General features: G+C 32.7%; 2 protein-coding genes and 1 pseudogene across 2 annotated transcripts; all 3 read left to right on the top strand.

The window, feature by feature from the left end:
* Positions 1 to 1,773: 1,773 nt before the first annotated feature.
* Positions 1,774 to 2,449, top strand: LOC147924969 (uncharacterized). Its single transcript, XM_087497022.1, has 4 exons — positions 1,774 to 1,920; positions 2,005 to 2,201; positions 2,245 to 2,267; positions 2,349 to 2,449. Exons 1-4 carry the CDS (start codon positions 1,774 to 1,776, stop codon positions 2,447 to 2,449), a joined length of 468 nt encoding a protein of 155 aa, XP_087353148.1.
* Positions 2,450 to 7,014: 4,565 nt separating this feature from the next.
* LOC147924968 (protein CER1-like 1) lies at positions 7,015 to 9,964 on the top strand (annotated as a pseudogene).
* A 6,100-nt stretch (positions 9,965 to 16,064) lies between these two features.
* LOC147924967 (uncharacterized) lies at positions 16,065 to 17,077 on the top strand. Its single transcript, XM_087497021.1, has 3 exons — positions 16,065 to 16,307; positions 16,452 to 16,778; positions 16,823 to 17,077. The coding sequence occupies exons 1-3, from the start codon at positions 16,065 to 16,067 to the stop codon at positions 17,075 to 17,077; spliced, it is 825 nt and encodes a 274-aa protein (XP_087353147.1).
* Positions 17,078 to 19,514: the final 2,437 nt, after the last annotated feature.

Raw genomic sequence — 19,514 nt, 5'->3', positions numbered from 1 at the left:
GGCAGCTAACAATGTTTTCACAAGCCTTGCTACCATTTACTTTTTACTATATAGGCATAAAGTTGGATATTATTACATACAATGCCGTTACAAATAGAACAAACAAAAAACAGAAGAAGGGTAGATTGGTATTAAAAAAAAATGAAAAGACGCAGACCCTAACTAACCCGATCCGAAACTGATGGGTTTGAAAAATAATCGAAAAACGGAAAAAGAGGGACTGAGATAGGATCTCCGCGTTTTCGTCCATCTAGAATGTTTATATGACTCACGATCCAAACGTCTTGGGCTTATCTATACAACTCGGCCCACTTTTATATTACTGGACCATAAATTGGATCATTGTTTTCATTAGCTCATTAGTCCAGTTCATGCAATCACGTATTTTATTGGAACGTATATTATGGGAACGAACGGTATATGTAGAAAGTATCCAAACAGATACTGATTACCAGAAATTTAGTCGATCAATGACTCACATGTAAACTAAACAAATTTTGAGAGGACTAATTACTCTCAAATAGGGCATATCAAATATCCGATAAACTAAACATATCAATTCACGTAATTAGTGCGCAGTTCAATACATGTCAACTTTCCAAATTCAAAATTTATTATAACGATTATGAGAAACCAGATCTTAGAAAATCTTTTATGTTCACATGTTTAATATTCCTCAATCAGTAGTGAAATTACGCAAATTTGGGAGTTATTAAACGGGAAGGGAAGCATTAAACATGGCAAAATCTTTGCTACTTACCTAATTTTCCTAGCATGGTCTACGACTATAAAAACCATATCACGTGATGTACTTGTTATCAAAGCAAAAACACAAAACAATCAAGAGTAGAATCTTTCCACAAAAAAATGGCAGCTAACAATGTTTTCACAAGCCTTGCTACCATTTACTAAACGGAAAAAGATCTATAATATTAAAAGGAAAGCACTTTTTACTATATAGGCATAAAGTTGGATATTATTACATACAATGCCGTTACAAATAGAACAAACAAAAAACAGAAGAAGGGTAGATTGGTATTAAAAAAAAATGAAAAGACGCAGACCCTAACTAACCCGATCCGAAACGGATGGGTTTGAAAAATAATCGAAAAACGGAAAAAGAGGGACTGAGATAGGATCTCCGCGTTTCGTCCATCTAGAATGTTTATATGACTCACGATCCAAACGTCTTGGGCTTATCTATACAACTCGGCCCACTTTTATATTACTGGACCATAAATTGGATCATTGTTTTCATTAGCTCATTAGTCCAGTTCATGCAATCACGTATTTTATTGGAACGTATATTATGGGAACGAACGGTATACGTATAAAGTATCCAAACAGATACTGATTACCAGAAATTTAGTCGATCAATGACTCACATGTAAACTAAACAAATTTTGAGAGGACTAATTACTCTCAAATAGGGCATATCAAATATCCGATAAACTAAACATATCAATTCACGTAATTAGTGCGCAGTTCAATACATGTCAACTTTCCAAATTCAAAATTTATTATAACGATTATGAGAAACCAGATCTTAGAAAATCTTTTATGTTCACATGTTTAATATTCCTCAATCAGTAGTGAAATTACGCAAATTTGGGAGTTATTAAACGGGAAGGGAAGCATTAAACATGGCAAAATCTTTGCTACTTACCTAATTTTCCTAGCATGGTCTACGACTATAAAAACCATATCACGTGATGTACTTGTTATCAAAGCAAAAACACAAAACAATCAAGAGTAGAATCTTTCCACAAAAAAATGGCAGCTAACAATGTTTTCACAAGCCTTGCTACCATTTACTCTTTCAAGACGACTTGGAAGATCCAAGTCAAGATTGTGCATTATTTGAGGCAGTATATGTCTTTCTCCGGAGAAACCTTGGAGGTCATACTCGCTGATGTTGATGTGAGTATATTACAAGGATACTACTAATTCTATTTCTTTATGTTCATAAAACATATAATAATTGTTTATGTTTTCTTTTAATAGGGAATTCTAATTCATACAACTATAAAAAAAAAACCAGGTCAACAAGTTTTTTCATATGATGCGGGAGAGTGCAGAATCATCGAAAAATTCCAGCTGACTAAAGCTATGGGAAAGTACAGGGCAACAAATCATGCATTTAAGATGTCTCTAACAGACAGCACAATCATTAGCTGTTCTCCTGCACTATCAGATGATTGGTATTTGGATTTGAAATTTTTTGAACAATCACTGCTGATGAAGGGTTAGTGAGAACATCTTGATCGGTATGTATTTTGTAAACAGTTTTTAACATTTAACAGATTTACAATAACTGCTCCGTTCAATTTATATTTTTTGCATTGTAGATGTTGTTGGAAAGGTCGTTAACACTGGTGCTTTGATAACTCATGATGTCAATGGAAAAATATCCAAGCGCCTTGATGTTGTTTTGAGAGACACTAGGTGATACAAACTATTTACATTTATCTATGTATAAACATATTTTAACTAGAAAAATAATGACGAATACAATCATAATGAAAAATGGTTCTAACTCATAAAACCTGTTTCTTTAACAGTGACAACCGGTTGATGTGTATCTTATGGGGGAGATTTGCGGATACCATGTGGTCGTATCTGTAAGTATCTTCTTCTTCGCAAGTTTGGGTTATAATTGGTTCTAATTTTCATTCACCTGAACAAACAAATGAAATCAGAGAGTGTTTTTTAAAAGGGAGTTGTAAAGAACACATGTAAGAACAATCAGATACATGATGTAATCTATTAAACAAATATGAAAGAAAATTAAACTATTACAATCCTATTTGATAAAATAACAACATTTTCCCCCATTTTCATTTGGCAAACTTGAAAACAAATTTACGGACATCGAAACAAAAATTGTAAACAAATCTAACTAATTTTCTGAAAAAATTCTGTACGAACATGAAAGATCCACATATAAACAAAGAATGTTACCCAAACTCAACAGATAAATGAATGAAAGTTAAATAAGAAAATTTGAATCTTACCTTACAAATTAAATGTTGTTGTTCAGTTAGATCGCTCCTTAGCTAATCTATATTGTTTTCGGAATTTGCTTTAACTAGGAGATGGGTTCGATGATAAACACGATTGACTGAAAGATGCTGGGTAGGAAAAGAGCAACACCGATCAGTCGGTTTCTTCTGTAAAAGTTATAGGCTCCTACTGGTAACCATTAGAAGAACAAAAAGAAAAGGAATAAAAAGAACAATGCGGAATGGAATAAACAGTTTTTGAGGAATGAAAGGAAAATCTGCAGAGAATGAACAAAATAGTAAATGGTAACCAAACAATAAAAATGTTTTTAAAATATATTAAATATTAAATAAATTTAATTTCAATTGTAATACTAATATTATTCTAATGTATATATAATAAATTTTTCAAATAGAGCCTTAAGATTAGTTTTAGCATAAAATTCCTATCAAAAATATTTTTTTTGTCAATACATTGTGAAAATATGAAAGTTTTTATATTACAAAATTGAAATTTTATTAATAAACATATTTTTTATTTATTTTAAAATAAAAAACGAATTTGAATATTTGTTCTTTTTTTTTGTTCCATTTGTTACTCATCAATTTTGGAGAGGAACATTTTTGTTCTATTGTTCCTTATTTTTTGAAGAATGTAGATGAATGTAGGGGAAAAAAAATTACTTTCAAATGGTAAAAAAATTGTGGAATAGAGAGGAATGTGATATTCCTCCTCATTCTTTTCCTAAATTTTGGTTACCAATTGAAGTCATACCCGTTCATCTTCTCTATTTTTTCCTACAGGTGCTAAGAACAAAAACAGCTTTCTCGTGGGCCATTTTATTTAAATCGAGGCCCATCTGTGATTGTACATCACAATATATGTGAAAGAACTAAAAACAAAACTGTAAAATTTGGGCCTAAAATAAATAAGAGCTGATCCATCACATTTCATCAAAATGGAATCGTGTAAACAAAACTAAAACCAATAATTCACACTATAAATCAATAGGCTTATATTGTCAAAAAAATAAACAAAATCAGTAGGCATATATAAAATATGCAACAATCACCTACAAACTACAAACAGTACTACCACAAAATGAATTTACAAAATCTGGATATTATTTGTAATACAAATATTTTACAAAAACACTTGCAACAAAAACACAAAACAAATTTCTAATTAACAACAACATAACAATTTCCTTTGTAAATAAAAATAAATTTATGAAAACATCCCTGCACATAAGTGCGGTTCTGACTCTAGTTCATCAATAAGTAGGAGTACAATCATCCTTAAACAATGCCCTAACTGTTCAACATTTTCTCCGTGTTATTTTGCAAAATATGGTGCAAATCCTCAAAAATTTTACTTTAAGCAAGCCCACCACCATGTGCTCTTATTTATTGTTATTGGTTTTGGTTTTTCTATCAATTATATATTTATTGTTTCGTTACCGACCACCATGTGTTTTTATAACTTTTTTCCAATTGATGACACGAGCGTTGGCCGACTAAAGTAATTTATCTTTTTTGTCAACAAAAGAATTCATACGAGCTAATGGGGTGTAAAACTGTTTATATACGCAACATTATACGGAGATGTATGCGTTTAACGTGACAAAGAATCTGTTTTTACATTTGTATTTCTAAGAACAAAAGATAAAGAGAAAAAAGAAAATTCTTCCTTATCATTCTTGATATCATCAAGGTATATAGAAAATACCTGCCAGTAATAAGTAAAAGCCACCATCTTAACCAAATCTGAACAGTTTGTAAAGAAAACCACATCATCGTAATTATGCCCAATCATGCACTGCATAGCCCAAATGAAAGCTTCAACTTCTTCAACTTCAGCATGTAAGGGAGAAAGAATCCGCCGGACATTAGTGACTCCCATGGTTGGCACCAGATCTTGAAACGGAGTATAAAGGAATTTATAACTGTATTTTTTAAAGTTGTTACCGACCACTATAGAAAAAGTTTAAAACATAATTTTAATATTTGAATTATTTAATTGCTATTATTAAATGACTTACTTGAAAACAGTAATAACATAATTAAGTTTGTGTATACTTAATTGATTACTAATGTACATACAAATATTATTGGGTCATTTACAAAAAATCTCATTTTTATACCCATTTGCAAAAATATCTTTTTTTGTTGTCCATTTTCAATAATATCTTTTTCTAATTTACAAAATGATTAATTTCTAAATTCTAAATTCCAAATACTAAACCCTACCCCCTTAAAAATATACTCTAAATGTAAAACAGAAAACCAAAACTTAAAAAATAAAAAAATCCATTTAACAAATTGTAATTGTGTACAAGATGGCATAAATGAAAATAGCCAAAAGTGATAGTTTTGAGAATATACATTTACAAATACGTATTTCTAATGATTTATCAATATCAATTGAAAAAATATGATACAATCTAATTATGTATCAATTTTTATAAAAACATATAAACCAGCACCATATATATGTAATTCAATACAAACATAATTAAAATACTCTCCCTTTTCCTATAAAATTTTCTTCTTTTTAAGTCGTTGCTTTGCTTAATTATTTTGTATTTCTTTGGTGATTTTTTTATATTTAATTATATCTTATTATACATAAAATAGAAGTAACATGTGGAACAAATCCCAATAGGAATATAGAGAAATCATTATTCTAAATGTGACACCTCGATTTCAGAAACATGCGAAGATGTTTAAAAGAATTGATTTGGCCACCTATGTCACCAAAGTGCACTTATCTTTTCGGTTAAAGGTACTGAGAGAACTCCAGAGTTAAGCGTGCTTCAGCTGCAGTAGTCTCAGGATAGATGACCTTTCGGGAAGTGACTGTCAGTACTATGCGAGTGAAGACAAAAATCAGGGAAAAATCATGTGATGATTTGTAAAGACGGTAACAAGTCTTTAAAAATCTCCCATACGTAGTCAAACTGACTGTCAGATATAGATGGGCTCACGGGCCTAGTGAGAGACCCATTTAAAAAGGTAGACCCACGGATTAGGATTGGACATGGGACCCACTGAAAGATTACGGTCGGCGCGTTATACTAAATATGTAATTTTGTTGTTGTTGTCATTCGGTAATAAGAACTCTAAATGGTTTAGATTTTAGCTAGAAACTTAGGTTTCAATTTTACATGTAGATGTTTATTAGTGTTTTCAAGGTTTTAATCAGTATAAGATTTTCTTTAGTGATCCTTATTTTTGTGTTCATGATATCTTATATATTTTAAAATCAACTTTAAATAAGATATATTGGTGATTTTTTATTAAAAAAAAAAGGGGAAAATCCAACGGAAAACCCATTATAAAAAGTTAAATTAATGTTGTAAAGTTTTTCATATAGTTGAATTTCAGTAACAAATAATATATTAGCATAACTTTTAATATTTTAAATGACAAGATTTTTGTTTAAAATGGTCAAAATTTATCTTTTATGTAATCTTTATTTCTTATGTAACTTAAAAAAAGATTTTATAACCGTTTATTTATTTTAAAGTTACTTTATCATACATATCATAACTAGTATGCCACTAAATTTATTTATAACAGTTTAATTTTTTGGAAATAAATTTATCAGTTTGTAACATCTTAATTTTGTTCTCCATATTTTTGATGAATATAAAATCAGATTATCGGTGTCATATATGAGTTGTATTCTCCACATTATATTGATTTGAATAAGTATGCAAAATATGCAAAAATAAAAAAATATATATTGAAAACTTAAATAATATAGGAAAATTTTTAATTAATTTATTTATATTTGGTTTTGGAAGTGGAGATATTAATTAATTTTGGTAAATTGATGTGAATGATTAAAAACATTGATAATATATTTTTTTTTTGACATTGATAATATATTGTTAAAAAAAAAAAAAAAAGACGTACCAAATGTGAAAAAGTTAGATAGCAAACTCTCTCATCTCTCATATATATATATATGTGTGTGCCTTACATTCTAACTTCAAACGCACTTCCTTCAAACTTCTTCCAGTATTAGCTCAAGTACCTTTCGATGGCGTCGAGGCCGGGAGTTCTGACGGAATGGCCATGGAGTCCCCTTGGTGGCTTTAAGTACCTCTTGGTGGTCCCGTTAGCAATAGGAAGCATATATTCGTACATGACAGCGGAGGAGGAGGAGAAGGATCTAGGGCGTATGCTGATAGTGGCACTAATGCTGTGGAGAATAGTTCACAGTCAGATATGGATCAGCGTGTCGCGTAAGAAGACGGCCAAGGGGACGAAAAAGATCGTGGACAAGCCCATTGAGTTTGAGCAAGTGGACCGAGAACGCTCTTGGGACGACCAAATCATCTTCAACACTCTCTTTATGTATCTCCTCAACAGCAAACTCCCAGGCAGCTCCCGCGTCCCCATCTGGAGACTAGACGGAGCCATCCTTATTGCTCTAGTTCACGCTGGTCCCGTCGAGTTCTTATACTACTGGTTTCACAGAGCACTCCACCACCACTTCCTCTACTCCCGCTACCATTCTCACCACCACTCCTCCATCGTCACCGAGCCCATCACGTGTATGTACCTTCATCCAACATTTTCTTCTATTTTTATATAATGTGTACACATTACACATCAATCCATATAATATTTTTAATATCAAACTTGTCAGCTGTGGTGCACCCCTTCGCCGAGCACATCGCCTACACAATACTCTTCGCCATACCCCTAGTAGCGGCGTCCCTTTGTGGGATCCTCTCCATATTTTCCGTCGTTGCATACATGACATATATAGACTTCATGAACAACTTGGGACATTGCAACTTTGAGTGTTTCCCTAAACGTCTCTTCCACCTCTTTCCTCCCCTCAAGTTCCTCTGCTACACCCCTCGTACGTTAACACGATATATACTTACACTATTAAGATTTCAGTTCATATATATAAGTACATAACATGGACATCAAATATGTTCAAGGTTCCACTCGCTCCACCATACTCAGTTCAGGACCAACTACTCTCTGTTCATGCCCATCTACGACTACATCTACGGGACGACCGACAAGTGCAGCGAATCCTTATACGAAAATTCTTTGCAGAGAAAGGAGGAATCACCTGACGTCATCCACCTCACTCACCTCACTACACGCGACTCCATCTACCAAATGCGCCTTGGCTTCTCGTCCTTCTCCTCTCGCCCCTTGTGGTCTCGATCCCCATGGTACCTCACCTACTCCATGTGGCCCTTCACCCTTCTCTTCTCCTTCTTCCTCACCTTCGCTGTCTCCTCATGCACCTTTGTCTTTGAGCGAAATCGTGTCCGCAACCTCATCCTTCACTCTCACCTCCTTCCCAAGTTTGAATTTCACGTAAGCATTTTTAATAACCTTATACGTCGCAAATAAATAACACTGTAATTTACACAAAATAACCTTTATTAAACTTTTATACTAATTTTTCCACATAAACACGTGGCGGCAGTATAAATCACAGCGCCACCATAGGTCCATAAACAATATCATTGAAGCAGCTATCATTGAAGCAGATGAGAAGGGTGTGAAAGTAATGAGTCTCGGCCTGATGAACACTGTAAGTTCATTTATTACTTCAGAGTCATCTTTTATATATATAAATTACTATCTCGGATAAGTGACTAATTAACTCATGATTAACGAGACGGAGGAGCTAAACGGGTATGGAGAATTGTACGTGCAAAAGCATCCAAATTTGAAAATAAGGCTAGTAGATGGAAGCAGCATGGCAGCTGCGGTGGTGGTTAACAGCATTCCAAAGGGGACCACGGAAGTTGTCTTTAGAGGCAATATCACCAAGATTGCTTCAGCCATTGTCTTTTCTCTATCTCAAAAAGGCATTAAGGTATACTTTGAATATTTGTGAAAACAGAATCCACTGATCAGCTTCTCATGTCAAACAACAATTAATGTGTGTGTATGTATAGGTGGTTGTGTTACGCGAGGAGGAATACACCAAACTCATCAAATCTGGGGCCGACGAGAATCTTGTTTTGTTATCAAGCAATAACTGTTACTCCTCAACGGTATGGTTGGTGGGGGATGGACTAGGGAAAGAAGAACAGATGAAGGCAAAAGAAGGAACCCTCTTCATTCCCTTTTCACAGTTCCCACCGGATAAACTCCGCAAGGACTGTTTCTACCACTCCACTCCAGCTATGCTTGTTCCCAAGTGTGCCCAAACATCGACTCGTGTGAGGTATATAGCTTAGAACACTACAAAAAGTACCGTGCTAGACTTTGACCTTGACGTCGATACTAAACCCATTTTTAAACCAAAAAGCATCAGTTTGAAAAACGTAGTAATGAGGTGTGACGTGGAGTAGACATCATTATTAACAAACGACATTCACTTTTACGTTTGAAAAACAAAAATCATCTATGGAGAAGCATAGTTGGTTTACAAACCGACGACAAATCCCTTGTTTTCAAGGAAATCTAAGTCGGTTTAGACTACATATTCGAATATGTGTTACTCTTGTATTATAAGTTGATAGAATACATATTCGAATATGTGTTACTCTTGTAATATAAGTTGATGGATTACATATTCGAATATGTGCATAATAGCGAATGAATGGTTTATTCCAGAACTGGCTGGGAAGGAGGGTGATGAGTGCATGGAGAATAGGAGGCGTAGTGCATGCCCTTGAGGGTTGGGAGGAGCATGACTGCGGTAATACTTGCAACTTTTTCCGTCTCCATGCCATCTGGGAAGCTGCTCTCCGCCATGATTTCCAGCCTCTTCAACTCCCACCATCGCATCTCTGATCTTTTCATATTCATATATCTCCCATCTGTTTATCATATACTTGTCTCCCCTCTATTTTTAATCTCTGATATTTTCATATTCACAAATTTGAATAATCTCTTTTATAAAATTGTTAATCAAAACAAAATGACATGAGTTAAGATGTGTAACGTGTTAATCTAAGTTAATTAATAACGACAAAAAAAAAATGTTCTTTTTTATTCCGCTTGCTTTATATTGCTTCATATATGACAGACAGTTACGTCGATTATTATACAACACTGATTTGATATATTACGTCTTACCTAAATAATATTCGGGTGCATCATCATATCAAGACAGTTACAAAAACTTTGCGAGTTACGTTTTACTTCAAATGGTCCTTAGACTCTTTTACAAACAGCGTACACTCGCTACCTACTTAAGGAGCGGCTGGTAACTGTGTACGTACCACCAACTACCAAGAATATAATTTGTGGTGGTGAGAGGAATATTACTAAAAACAAAAAGTATAGGTACTATTAATGCCCTCATACTATCATACACAGTCTTGTATGGTATATAAATCTTTTAGTTAGTGTTGGACCGACGTCAAACACTTGCTGGCGCTTACATCCATGATCATGATTGGCCAGTAAGTATTTGCCAAGCATCGCATTTACATTGGGAGACTTTTAACTAGTTTCTCAGCATGCATTTAGAAATAAAAAATAATAAAATAGTAAGAGTTGGTATATATATCTTTCAGATAATAATACTTTGATTCAAGCCTCCAGGTAACCGCTATGGACACCAGATCCATCAAATTTGTCATGTGTGATACATGCTCTTACAACATTACAAACAAATAAGAATGTAATATTTTTTCTGTTCGCAAAAAAGTTATTTTATATATTTATTTGAAATAAAAATGTTTTTATTTTATTTTTATATATTAAGTTTAATGTAGAGATACTATTTGTTAAATTTAATTCATTAAACACTTAGAAAATAAAGATAATTTATTATATAAAATTTAGTTTTTTATTTGATTTTATAATTTCAACACATGTATTTTTGTAATGCATATGTTAAAACATAAGATAATTCGAAATAAATTATAATTTATAGAAATGAATCTTCAGTTATTTGATGAGAATGTCTCTTTGTTTTTATTTTATAAATTTCACTCATTTAAAATTGATTATGACACGAGGTAAAATTAGTACTTATGAGATAACAACATAACAAATACATCTTAAATAATGTTGATTCAGTTTTTGTTGTGAATCGTATTTTGTTAATTTTTATTTGTATTTATGATTCTAACTAAGATACAGATTTGATATAATGTATTAATTGTGTCTGGTATAAAATATTTAGTTATATGCATTAAGATGAAATGTATAATTAAACTTAAAATATGGTTTATTATGATGATATAGATATTTAAATAGTACTTCTAGTCCTATAAAAGTTTTAAGGTAAAAACACAAAGATTAATAAACAATAAATATTATGTCATTTATAAAATTTCAACCAATAGAAAAATATACTGCATAGTTCAAATAGTCATAAATTGTTATATTAATAGAAATTGTCATTAACAAAATATACATGTCACATTATTTATCTGAATTAATACATTTGTAAAGTTAATTGTTTTCTAAAAAATAAACTATCTAACATGATCACCAGTGTTAACTTATTGATATAAAATTTACAACATTTGTAAAAACAAAAAAAAAAACAAAGAATCTAACATGATCGAGACAAATTGTTAACATGATCATCTCAGATTACGACATGTATAAAAAACAAAATAAATCTATTTTTCTTCTTATATATCTTAAAAAATACACTAGAATAATAATTTTATAATCTTATTATATAAAGTTCGATGACAAAATTACTAATTAACAAGATCGTGACACGGGTCAATTGTATCATTCAGATGTTGACACATGTCAATTTTTTTTTTTATAAACGTAGTAGGACAACTTAATTATATCTACAGAATTTTACATGTTTATATTTAAAAAAAATTATTTTCTAAATCAAAAATGAAAACTAACAAAATCAATATATTTGATTTTATAATTTCAACACATGTATTTTTGTAATGCATATGTTAAAACATAAGATAATTCGAAATAAATTATAATTTATAGGAATGAATCTTCAGTTATTTGATGAGAATGTCTCTTTGTTTTTATTTTATAAATTTCACTCATTTAAAATTGATTATGACACGAGGTAAAATTAGTACTTATGAGATAACAACATAACAAATACATCTTAAATAATGTTGATTCAGTTTTTGTTGTGAATTGTATTTTGTTAATTTTTATTTGTATTTATGATTCTAACTAAGATACAGATTTGATATAATGTATTAATTGTGTCTGGTATAAAATATTTAGTTATATGCATTAAGATGAAATGTATAATTAAACTTAAAATATGGTTTATTATGATGATATAGATATTTAAATAGTACTTCTAGTCCTATAAAAGTTTTAAGGTAAAAACACAAAGATTAATAAACAATAAATATTATGTCATTTATAAAATTTCAACCAATAGAAAAATATACTGCATAGTTCAAATAGTCATAAATTGTTATATTAATAGAAATTGTCATTAACAAAATATACATGTCACATTATTTATCTGAATTAATACATTTGTAAAGTTAATTGTTTTCTAAAAAATAAACTATCTAACATGATCACCAGTGTTAACTTATTGATATAAAATTTACAACATTTGTAAAAACAAAAAAAAAAACAAAGAATCTAACATGATCGAGACAAATTGTTAACATGATCATCTCAGATTACGACATGTATAAAAAACAAAATAAATCTATTTTTCTTCTTATATATCTTAAAAATACACTAGAATAATAATTTTATAATCTTATTATATAAAGTTCGATGACAAAATTACTAATTAACAAGATCGTGACACGGGTCAATTGTATCATTCAGATGTTGACACATGTCAATTTTTTTTTTTATAAACGTAGTAGGACAACTTAATTATATCTACAGAATTTTACATGTTTATATTTAAAAAAAATTATTTTCTAAATCAAAAATGAAAACTAACAAAATCAATATATTTGATTTTATAATTTCAACACATGTATTTTTGTAATGCATATGTTAAAACATAAGATAATTCGAAATAAATTATAATTTATAGGAATGAATCTTCAGTTATTTGATGAGAATGTCTCTTTGTTTTATTTTATAAATTTCACTCATTTAAAATTGATTATGACACGAGGTAAAATTAGTACTTATGAGATAACAACATAACAAATACATCTTAAATAATGTTGATTCAGTTTTTGTTGTGAATTGTATTTTGTTAATTTTTATTTGTATTTATGATTCTAACTAAGATACAGATTTGATATAATGTATTAATTGTGTCTGGTATAAAATATTTAGTTATATGCATTAAGATGAAATGTATAATTAAACTTAAAATATGGTTTATTATGATGATATAGATATTTAAATAGTACTTCTAGTCCTATAAAAGTTTTAAGGTAAAAACACAAAGATTAATAAACAATAAATATTATGTCATTTATAAAATTTCAACCAATAAAAAAATATACTGCATAGTTCAAATAGTCATAAATTGTTATATTAATAGAAATTGTCATTAACAAAATATACATGTCACATTATTTATCTGAATTAATACATTTGTAAAGTTAATTGTTTTCTAAAAAATAAACTATCTAACATGATCACCAGTGTTAACTTATTGATATAAAATTTACAACATGTGTAAAAACAAAAAAAACAAAGAATCTAACATGATCGAGACAAATTGTTAACATGATCATCTCAGATTACGACATGTATAAAAAACAAAATAAATCTATTTTTCTTCTTATATATCCTAAAAATACACTAGAATAATAATTTTATAATCTTATTATATAAAGTTCGATGACAAAATTACTAATTAACAAGATCGTGACACGGGTCAATTGTATCATTCAGATGTTGACACATGTCAATTTTTTTTTTTTTATAAACGTAGTAGGACAACTTAATTATATCTACAGAATTTTACATGTTTATATTTTAAAAAAAATATTTCTAAATCAAAAATGAAAACTAACAAAATCAATATATTTGATTTTATAATTTCAACACATGTATTTTTGTAATGCATATGTTAAAACATAAGATAATTCGAAATAAATTATAATTTATAGGAATGAATCTTCAGTTATTTGATGAGAATGTCTCTTTGTTTTTATTTTATAAATTTCACTCATTTAAAATTGATTATAACACGAGGTAAAATTAGTACTTATGAGATAACAACATAACAAATACATCTTAAATAATGTTGATTCAGTTTTTGTTGTGAATTGTATTTTGTTAATTTTTATTTGTATTTATGATTCTAACTAAGATACATATTTGATATAATGTATTAATTGTGTCTGGTATAAAATATTTAGTTATATGCATTAAGATGAAATGTATAATTAAACTTAAAATATGGTTTATTATGATGATATAGATATTTAAATAGTACTTCTAGTCCTATAAAAGTTTTAAGGTAAAAACACAAAGATTAATAAACAATAAATATTATGTCATTTATAAAATTTCAACCAATAGAAAAATATACTGCATAGTTCAAATAGTCATAAATTGTTATATTAATAGAAATTGGACGTAAAAATTGGAGAAAATATTATAAAATAGAGCAAAAGAAAGCCTTAAAATCCTTTATACTATAAAGCACAAGTCACTCTACCAATATTTATTTGACACATCAGCAAAAAACATTATTTTTACAAACAATCGTTAAACAAAAAAATATCGTGGAGAAAAAAAAAAGCAAAACTACATAATTAAAACAAATTCCTAAAATCCAGCTAACGAGAAAACAAATTATTTTTCAAAAAATAAAATAAATAAAAGTAAAATTGTGGTAAAGAAAGAAAAACAAAACAAATTACATATCTATTCAACTAAAAATAAGTTAGTTGATCAATTAATACCGACATGTGGGCAAGTTTATCAAAATTAAGCAGAAACTAAATTAAGAAAAAGAAAGTTAATTGATAAAAAAAGTGATAGTTTTCCTTTTACTGCTACGTTCTATGGGAGAAAGAATACCATTCTCACTATTTTTTTTTTTAATCTCTCTTCTTCTCCAATATCAGTTCTCTATTCCATTTTTTAATTTCTTCATTGATCCTTCTCAAATTATCAGTAAAAAATAGAGAGAAAAGCCATTTTTGAGAAAGTCAAATCTTCATCTTTGAGGCATTTGTGAAAGTAGAACGTCAATTCCAAAAATTTGGTGCCAAATGATCTTTAAGTACACCATGTTTTAGGTAAAGAACATTTTCCTTTTTTTTTATTGTAGGTAAATTGTTTCTATGATACAACCAAATAAGAAATAAATTATATATCTTCATATCTTTAATTTATCTTCTCTACCTTAACATCATATTTACTAAGTCAACAATTTATGGCATCTTTAAGAATTTTCTTTTGCTATCACTAATCTTTGTGTACAACTCTATTTGTGACATATTATAATTTAGTTAATGTGTGCCATGTAACTGTAAATTGGGTTTGTTAACCATAATAATAAAAAATTTATACAGTTTTTTTTTATTTTTGTAAAATTTGTAATGTAATTAAGATATAATTTCGGTGCATAGCACCAGGTATAATACTAGTTATGATATAAAAAGGAACATTGTACTTCAAAAAAAGAAAAAAATTTTACCTAACGCAATAAATAAAAATGGAAATTGTTGACAGTTCCACACATAAACACTTTGCTTGGACTATAGAAAAATTAGAAAAAAGATGAGTGCGGGAGATTTTAGGGTTATGAACCCGAGCGAGCAAGATGCGATGATGATGGAGGTGGGTGATGGAGGTGGGTGATGGGGGTCGTCCACCAGGAGACCCTCCCGATGGTCAGAAGGTGTGGGTGAACAAGGTCATTGGTGGTAGTCCCGGCGGGATGCCCAATCCAGAGGATCTATTGGATGACAAGTTTGTGACTTGTCATTGGCGTTTCCAAATGGGGAAGATGGGGAACCAGTGGTTACGATTGGGTATGAGGTGTTGGCGGTCATGCATAGTCTGTGGCAGGAGTGTATGATTGTTAAGGATCTAGGGAGAGTGATTTCGGTAGCTGTGTTAAGTAAGAGGTTGCGAGAGATGTGGAAGCCAGTTGGGGCGATTTCTGTTATGGATCTCCCGCGTTAGTTTTTTATGATCTGTTTTGAGAAGGAAGAGGAATACATGGCAGCTCTCACGGGAGGTCCATGGAGGGTGTTTGAGAATTACCTTCTCATGCAGACTTGGTCACCGGAGTTTGATCCACTAATGGATGAGATGACCACGACTTCAGTGTGGGTTAGGCTATCAAATCTCCCATTGAGTTTTTACCATCGTTCGATTTTGGTGGCTATTGTAAAGGGTTTGGGGAAGCCAGTCAAGGTGGATTTGACAACCCTAACCTTTGAGAGGGCTCGGTTTGCGAGGGTTTGTGTGGAGGTGGATTTGAGATGACCTTTGAAAGGTACGGTGCTGGTAAACGGGGAGCGGTACTATGTATCATATGAGGGTCTCACTAATATTTGTTCTAAGTGCGGACTATATGGTCACTTGATTCATACATGTCCCCAGACGGTTCAAGAGAGAGGGTTGGTTGCGGTGTCAAAGCCGGTGGGTGCAGAATCAAGTGGGAGTAGACCGACGCAGGATGGTTTCACGGCGGTTCGTCACCGAGGGAGAGTTGCTAAACCGCTGGCCGTTCAAAAAAACCTGGATGGGAATCAAGGACACAATCCTCGGGAAATCCCGATTAGGAAGGTTTTCGAGAATATTGCCATTTCTAACAAATTTGGCAATTTGGAGATTGATGTGGGATCGTGTGAAGTAAGGGAAATTGGGGATTCGTTGTATGGCAATAAGGAAAATGAAATATCTTTGGCGAATCTCAATAAGGGGAAGGTAATTTTGAAAAAACCTCTGGTGCATTTAAGGGTGTATTTCAGGAAAAAGGGGCCGAAGGATCCAAAACGATGGAGAAAAAAGCTTTGAGGCTTAATGGGCCAAAGCCCAAACCAAAACAGAATAGGTCTACACGGGGTTTAAGTTTTGGCCTGGGTAAGGGTGATGTTGAGTTGTCTGCCTCTGGAAAGCGATTGCGGACAGAGGGTCCGGGGGCTTGTCGCTTGGGTGATGGATTTGTCGCTGACGGAGAGACGGCGGTGGGGCAACATAATGGTGGGGCTATCGGGAGGGATTGAGTGGGTGTTTCCTGTCGATTGCCACAAGATACTGACCATCAGGACATTGTTGTGGAGAATGCTCCGTTGACGGGTATGGCGGAGAGTGAAAATGCATAACAGGCTGCCCCGGTAATTCATATGTTTGGTATCAATTTTATAAAGATGATTAATTTTTTGTTGTGGAATTGTCGGGGGGCAAATAAACCCAACTTTCGCCGGTCAGTTAGATACATTCTGAAGAAGTTTAGTACAGATGTTCTTGCTCTGTTTGAGACTCACGCGGGTGGTGATAGAGCGAGACGTATTTGTCAAGGCTTGGGGTTTGAAAATTCCTTTAGAGTAGATCCGGTTGGGCAAAGTGGAGGGTTGTGGTTGTTATGGAGGTCGGGAATAGGTGATGTGACAATCGTTAATTCGTACGACCAGTTTATTAACGCTAAGTTGGTTGATGGTGAGGAAACTTTACACATTATCGCGGTGTACACTGCTCCTTCTGTTAGTCGTCGAAGTGGTCTTTGGGGTTTGCTTTGAGATGAAATACAGGGTATTACAGATCCACTCATTGTTGGTGGAGACTTTAACACCATCGTTCGGGTGGATGAGAGAGATGGTGGGAATGGTAGACTGTCTGCTGACTCACTTGTTTTCGGAGACTGGATCAATGATTTGTTTCTCATTGACATGGGTTTCAAGGATAATCGGTTTACATGGAGACGAGGGCGTTTGCGGGAGAATTATTTTGCCAAAAGACTGGATAGGGTGCTTTGTTCTGCGTCTACACGGTTGAAATGGCAGGAGGCTTCAGTGTCTCACCACCCTTTCTTGTCTTCTGACCATGTGCCTCTATATATCCAATTGAGTCTGAAGTTGAAAAATGATCCAAGTAGGAGGCCTTTTCGTTTTGAGGCAGCTTGGTTACAACATTCGAGTTTTAAAGAGTTGTTGTTAAACTCTTGGAATCGTGAGCTCTCCACTCTACAGGCGCTAGAAGGGTTGAGATTTACTTTAAAAACGCTGGAACAAAGAGGTTTTTGGAGATATACATCAGCGCAAAAAAGAAACTTGTGAATGAGATCAAGGTACTGCAGGATCTTCTGGAAGTGATTCAAACTGATGATCTTTTGAGTAAGGAAGATATCTTGAGTAAAGAGTTTGATGCGGTTTTGGAGCAGGAAGAAATGTTTGCCACACTTCTACTGTTATTCGCAGGCGTAGGAATAAAGTTGAAATGTTGAAAGATGATATGGGTCGTTGGGTCTCTGATATGGGAGAATTGGAGGACTTGACTGTGAGTTATTATAGTCGCCTTTATTCTACAGAGGACGTGGAAGATGTTGTTGAGACTCTGCCTCCGCAGGGATTTCCTTGTTTTGCTCATAGTGAGTTAATAGCTCTGACTTCACCTTTTGTAGGCTCGGATGTGGAGACTTCAATACGGAGTATGGGTGCGTTTAAAGCCCCGGAGCCTGATGGTTATCAGGATATTTTCTATCAAGATTGTTGGGATACTGTGGGAGAGTCTGTGTCCCGTTTGGTCCTTCAGTTCTTTGAGACAGGACAATTACCGAATGGCTTGAATGATGTCTTAGTGGCTCTGATTCCAAAGGTGGAAAAGCCGGAGAACATAGCCCAATTCCAACCAATAAGTTTGTGTAACGTTCTGTTTAAGATCATCACTAAGACGATGGTTATACGTTTGAAGCGGGTGATCTTGAACTTGATTGGTCCGGCTCAGTCAAGTTTCATTTCTGGCAGGTTGAGTACAGCCAATATTGTGGTTGTCCAAGAGGCAGTTCACTCGATGAGGCGTAAAAAAGGTATAAAAGGGTGGATGTTGTTAAAACTTGATTTGGAAAAAGCTTATGATCGTATTCGGTGGGATTTTTTTGAAGATACTCTTAGAGCCGTAAGACTACCAGAGGAGTGGATAAGGTGGATTATGAAGTGTGTGACGGGTCCTTCGATGACTATGTTATGGAATGGTGAGAAAACAAGTTCTTTCAAACCACAAAGAGGTCTTCGCCAAGGGGATCCTTTATCCCCCTATCTATTTGTGCTTTGTATGGAGAGGTTATGTCACCAAATAGACCGAGCTGTTGGTGCAAAAGAGTGGAAGCCTTTCAAATTGTCTCAGAGAGGGCCTCAACTTTCACACATATGTTTTGTTGATGATCTCATTCTCTTTGTTGAAGCTTCTGTAGCTCAGATTCAGGTGATTCAGGGAGTCTTAGAGAGGTTTTGCTCTGCGTCGAGCCAGAAGTGAGCCTTGAAAAGTCCAAAATCTTCTCTTCTGGTAATGTAACGCGTGATTTGGAGAGACTGATTACGGATGCGAGTGGCATCAAGTCAACACGTGACTTGGGGAAGTATCTTGGCATGCCAATTTTGCACAAGAGGATTAACAAAGATACGTTTAGGGAGATTCTGGCAAGGGTGTCATCGAGATTGTCGGGTT

Source organism: Camelina sativa, chromosome 17, assembly GCF_030686135.1.
Source record: "Camelina sativa cultivar CO46 ecotype springtype chromosome 17, ASM3068613v1".
NCBI classification, from domain to species: domain Eukaryota; kingdom Viridiplantae; phylum Streptophyta; class Magnoliopsida; order Brassicales; family Brassicaceae; genus Camelina; species Camelina sativa.
Note: the sequence above shows the minus strand (reverse complement) of the source record. Positions and strands in the feature narration are given on the sequence as shown.